General features: G+C 41.0%; 1 protein-coding gene across 1 annotated transcript in view; it reads right to left on the bottom strand.

Annotated features, from left to right (window-relative positions):
• Window positions 1–4202, bottom strand: part of fanci (FA complementation group I) — a 29398-nt gene extending 25196 nt beyond the window's left edge. The window contains exons 1-8 of the mRNA XM_010769489.1: window positions 3940–4202; window positions 3694–3793; window positions 3512–3584; window positions 3251–3381; window positions 2473–2626; window positions 2292–2349; window positions 2062–2103; window positions 1735–1858 (exon numbers count right to left, since the gene is read on the bottom strand). Of these exons, the coding sequence (XP_010767791.1) occupies window positions 1735–1858; window positions 2062–2103; window positions 2292–2349; window positions 2473–2626; window positions 3251–3381; window positions 3512–3584; window positions 3694–3786 (675 nt within the window). The 5' untranslated portion in view covers window positions 3787–3793; window positions 3940–4202. The remainder of the gene's footprint in view (window positions 1–1734; window positions 1859–2061; window positions 2104–2291; window positions 2350–2472; window positions 2627–3250; window positions 3382–3511; window positions 3585–3693; window positions 3794–3939) is intronic.
• Window positions 4203–4648: the final 446 nt, after the last annotated feature.

A 4648-nucleotide genomic window follows, 5' to 3' on the forward strand; every position in this document is an offset into this window, starting at 1 on the left:
CACGCTGCGAGGTGGAAAATCATGGGGAAGAAATTAACCTACAAAACCTGTGGTCCCTGGAAAATGTGAGATCTGCATCTTGGCACCATGGTCACAGTACATTAAAACATCGGCTTGCATCGAACCCTGTTTTTGCTGTGGGTCCGGGACTGTGAATCCCGTCTGCAGGCCCAGGCAGAAGGTCCTGCCAGGAACTTGGACCCCTGCCTGCAGCTGCTCATCTTGAACTCTTCGACGACTTGACCCCCTTCAAAAGGTCAAACACCCTCTCTTAAAAAATTCCCCAAAAAGGCTCTAAATAAGTGGAACGGAAAATAAAGAACTCCAAAATGAGTATAACGGAAAATAATATAAGATGCCTCACCTGCCTTCATAAGCGCTGAAATGCGAGGCCACCTGAGAGCAACAGTGCACACTGAAAGGGCACAGGTCCCGAAGAGTCTGTGATTTCAAGATTTATGGATATTTTACGTAAAAATGCAAACAATTAGAAAACTAACAGAAAATACAGACGGATGAGTTTCACACAAACCTTGAAGGTTTTAAGAATTCTTCCCTCTCCGAGTTCCAGGTCGAGTCTTATAAGCAAAAGACTAATGTGGAGATCACAGTGCCCCAACATGCCCCAACTGGTCCTAGAGGATAACTGACCTCTAGATCCCGGCTTCCTGAGAAACACCAGTAAAGTCAGTATGAATTTGATTAAATGCCATTCAACTTGCCAGGGTTATGAGCCCACTTCACTCTCCGTGTTTCCTGCTCTCTCCTGGTGACAAACTGCTTGCTCTTTTAAATAACAGATGATTCCATCCAGGGAGCTGTTTTCTTACAACCCTGTGAGGGTAGTCCAGGGCAGGCATTTACACCATTAAAACACAGAGGGAGTGATGATTACCACGTTATGCCTGTTACAACATACACTGAAGCAAAATATAAATGCAACACTTTGGTTTTCTCCCAATTTATGTTCATAGAATTGGACATTTTCTATACACACCAAATACCATTTCCTCCTCAAAATATTGTCTTACAAATCTGCAAATCTGTGATAGTGGAGCACTTCTCCTTGCGACGATAATCCATTACCCACCCTTCACAGGTGTGGCATATCAAAGATGCTGATTAGCAGCTGATTATTTGCGCAGGTGTGGCCTAGGGCTGGCCGCAATAGGGCCCTCGACACGTGCATTTTTGCTATATTGGGGGGTCTGGGGGGCTCCGAAAACCAGTCCAAGTATCTGTGTGAGGGATTCAGGGTTAGGGTTAGGCAGTAAGTTGTGATCGAGCTGGCCTGTGTTCATCGCCCCATAAACATACGCCTGCCCTACAGTAACCCAATACACCACGACCATGGGCCACTCACAACATTACCCAAACCTACCCTCCACCAGATACTGCGGTTTTCGGAACCCCCAGACCCCCCCAAATACAAGCAAAGATGCACGTTTCAGAGTGGCCTTTTATTGTGGCCAGCCTAAGGCACACCTGTGCAATATAATCATGCTGTCTAATCATCATCTTGATATGCCACACCTGTGAGGTGGGATGGATTATTTCGGCAAAGGAGAAGTGCTCACTATCACAGATTTTTTCAGATTTGTGAACAATATTTGAGAGAAATGGTTATTTTGTGTATGTAGAAAATGTTTTAGATCTTTGAGTTCATCTCATGAAAAATGGGAGCAAAAACAAAAGTGTTGCGTTTATATTTTTGTTCAGTGTATATACACACACCTTTGCGGATAAAAGCAGCAGCTGATAAACCAGTGGTGGAATCTCCTGCAGGTCCAGCTTAGTGAACATCCTCAGGACTTTCTCCACCAGAAACTGCAGCTCCTCTGATGACAGGGGTACATCCCTAAAATGTGTGACACAAAAACATGGTTTATAAATGTTGCATGTCCTGAGAGGCAGCACAACAAGAGTAATAGCAGATCAAACATTGTTATGTCACTGTAGAACTTTATAAAAAGCAAAAAATAAACATACGGTTCTTTAACAGACGTATTAAAGAGTCTGAAATGTCTGAGAATGTGACGCTCTGATAGTCAAAGGTTTTACCTGAACATGGTCGTCAAGTGGATGACACATTGCGGGTCCCATCTGCAGGAAAAGAGATACACACATCCAACAATTGCAATACTGTTGTTTAAGGTCCCATATCAAAAGGTTTTGGCTTAACTATTATTTTTAACTTCATTTTTTTACATTGTAAATACTGTCAAGAACCCCAAAGAAACTTGTGTAAAATTGCACATGTGAATATAGTAAAAGGTCTGACTTGTGCTCACCTGCTGGAGCACAGGCTGTTGATCAGCTGTTTCTTGTACTCCTCCCCACTGAGCTCACCTACAGTTATGATCAAATAACAATCAACCGCAAGAGAAACCGATTTGTCATATTTAAAATGTTGTATATTACACAACTAACTAATAAATGACCAAGTTACCAGGGCTACCAATTTGCACGTACCTTTTCCATAGGACAACGCTTCACAGGCTGAGAGGGCAGTCAGCACAGTCGGAAAAAGCTCCAGGGATTTCCCACTGCCCATTTTTCCCACCTTAATGGCTTCAACAAAAAGAGAGGCCAGTTTTGCAAGAGAGGGTCCGGGCAGAGTATGAGTCTGTGAGAGGCAAAAATAGCAATTAGACAGATGCCGGACAAATTGAAAAGGCATGGAGACACAATATGTAGAGACATTTTTAAAATCTAAGAAACGCATACACAGATGGGACAGCAACTCAGCACAGGAGTCAAGCATTTATATTTTTGGATTAAAATGTATAAGAAATAGAGGAAGGTAGAGTAATTCGGCATGTTCCCAAGCAATGTGGTTTTAATCAGTAGGTTTGGTGTAAGGATATTTTAGTCTTATGTTGATGATGTATCAATCAACGTTTCAGTCGTTTTTTTTGCAGTGCAGAGAGCTTGTAACAGACATTAGAATTGAGAGGTTTTTATTTAACTTCTCATTGAAGGACTAACGTTTTAAGCACAGTGAAAACACAATCTGGACAGTTTATTTAACATTATTGATCTAATTGTCTATGGGTCAGAAGTAACACAATTAGTAGGGACTTGGCTTGGTAGGGTCGCCGGTTCAAGTCCCTGAAAAGACCAAGTACAGAGTGTGAACTAGTACATGCGAGTCCACCTAATGGACATACATTAATATTAATAGTAACATGCTTGGTGTCTTGTATAAATAGATGCTCTATAAAAGCAGAATATATCAACTTTTTGGTACCTCCAGCATCAGCAGTCCAATGATATCAGCTGCCACTTCAGTCTGAAGATCCCCAGACTCACACAGAGGGATGCAGTGTTGATAGACAAGAAGTCTGCGGGTAGATCCTTCAGTGGAACTGGATGGAGAGCCTAAACAAATAGCACACAATAGAGGTATTTTAAAATTATGTTTAATGCTTCTTAATACAGATATATGATAGTGTTAGCCTAGTAATTGTGTTGTGGACATTTATTCCACTTGTGTATTTCATTAACTTACCTTTAAATATGCCTTTTATCATGGTTCCGACCTTCTTACCCTTTAGGGCACCATTCGTTAACACGGTGGTTAACTAGAAAGCAGGCAAAACAGAGGGAAGTGTTTCGTGAGCAAACCGACACTGCCAGAATTATTTTTAACTATATTTATAACTTTAAATATGGTGGGCAACTTAGCTTTACCTGGTCATTTGAGAGGGACGACAGGTATTTCTGAAGTTCGACGGTTCTGTCTCCATCTGACAGACTGACGATTTTATCCATGTCATCCTTCATGATTAATCTGTAAAAAAAAAACACAAGAGTATGGTAACGTAAACGTAGAGATAGGAAGAAATCACCTGTTGTTGTGTACATCAGCAAGCTTGTTGTTACTGTAGCAAAATGTTACATTTGATAAACTAAATGGGCAAATTACAAGTGTGTTACCTCTATTTGTCGTTAAGCTTAATTTGATCTTGTACATTCGATTTAATTCAGTGAACTAGCTAACTAGTCCATGAAAAGCCTTCAGCAGTTGTGATACGCTTTCATAACATGCAACGAATTTCCCGCCAGCGATCACTTCCTGTTTTCCTTCATGGTTGCCATGTTCGGCTCACTGTATCCCACAATTGACGTTTTTGTTGACGTTTTCAAAACAATATTAATGAATGCCGTAAATTACGAAAAAACAAAACAACATGTCTTAAAAATCCGTGTATCTACCGTCCAATTGTTTTTCTTTATTAAACAAGAAAACGGAAGAGCGTCTGAGAGGCGTTTTTGCTTTTTACCTTACTAAAAGGTCAAATGGTGGTCTAATGGAGCGAGGGGCGGGGTGGGTGAAACTCACGGAAGTGATTTCAAAACAAAAGCACTCGTGTGTGGAACGGTGAAAATATTATAAACAAGGGGAAACAAGGTGAATTTAGCGATCACAACGAAAACGGCCAAGACAGATATTGAGCCCAGAGAATGAGTGTTATTAAGGGCTGTAATTAAATATAATAAGCCTGTGTCTAAAATGGACAACATTGTTAGGAGATTTAAACTACAGCGATTCTGCACTGCGGTCACCTCAGCCGTCTCTCGAGTTTGTTTTTTCAATTCAGCTGCTGAAGTACTTTTACGGTGTACTTTGGGAATAATCCTCTGT

This window comes from Notothenia coriiceps, unplaced genomic scaffold (assembly GCF_000735185.1).
Source record: "Notothenia coriiceps isolate Sejong01 unplaced genomic scaffold, NC01 NC01_scaffold00007371, whole genome shotgun sequence".
Classification (NCBI taxonomy): Eukaryota; Metazoa; Chordata; class Actinopteri; order Perciformes; family Nototheniidae; genus Notothenia; species Notothenia coriiceps.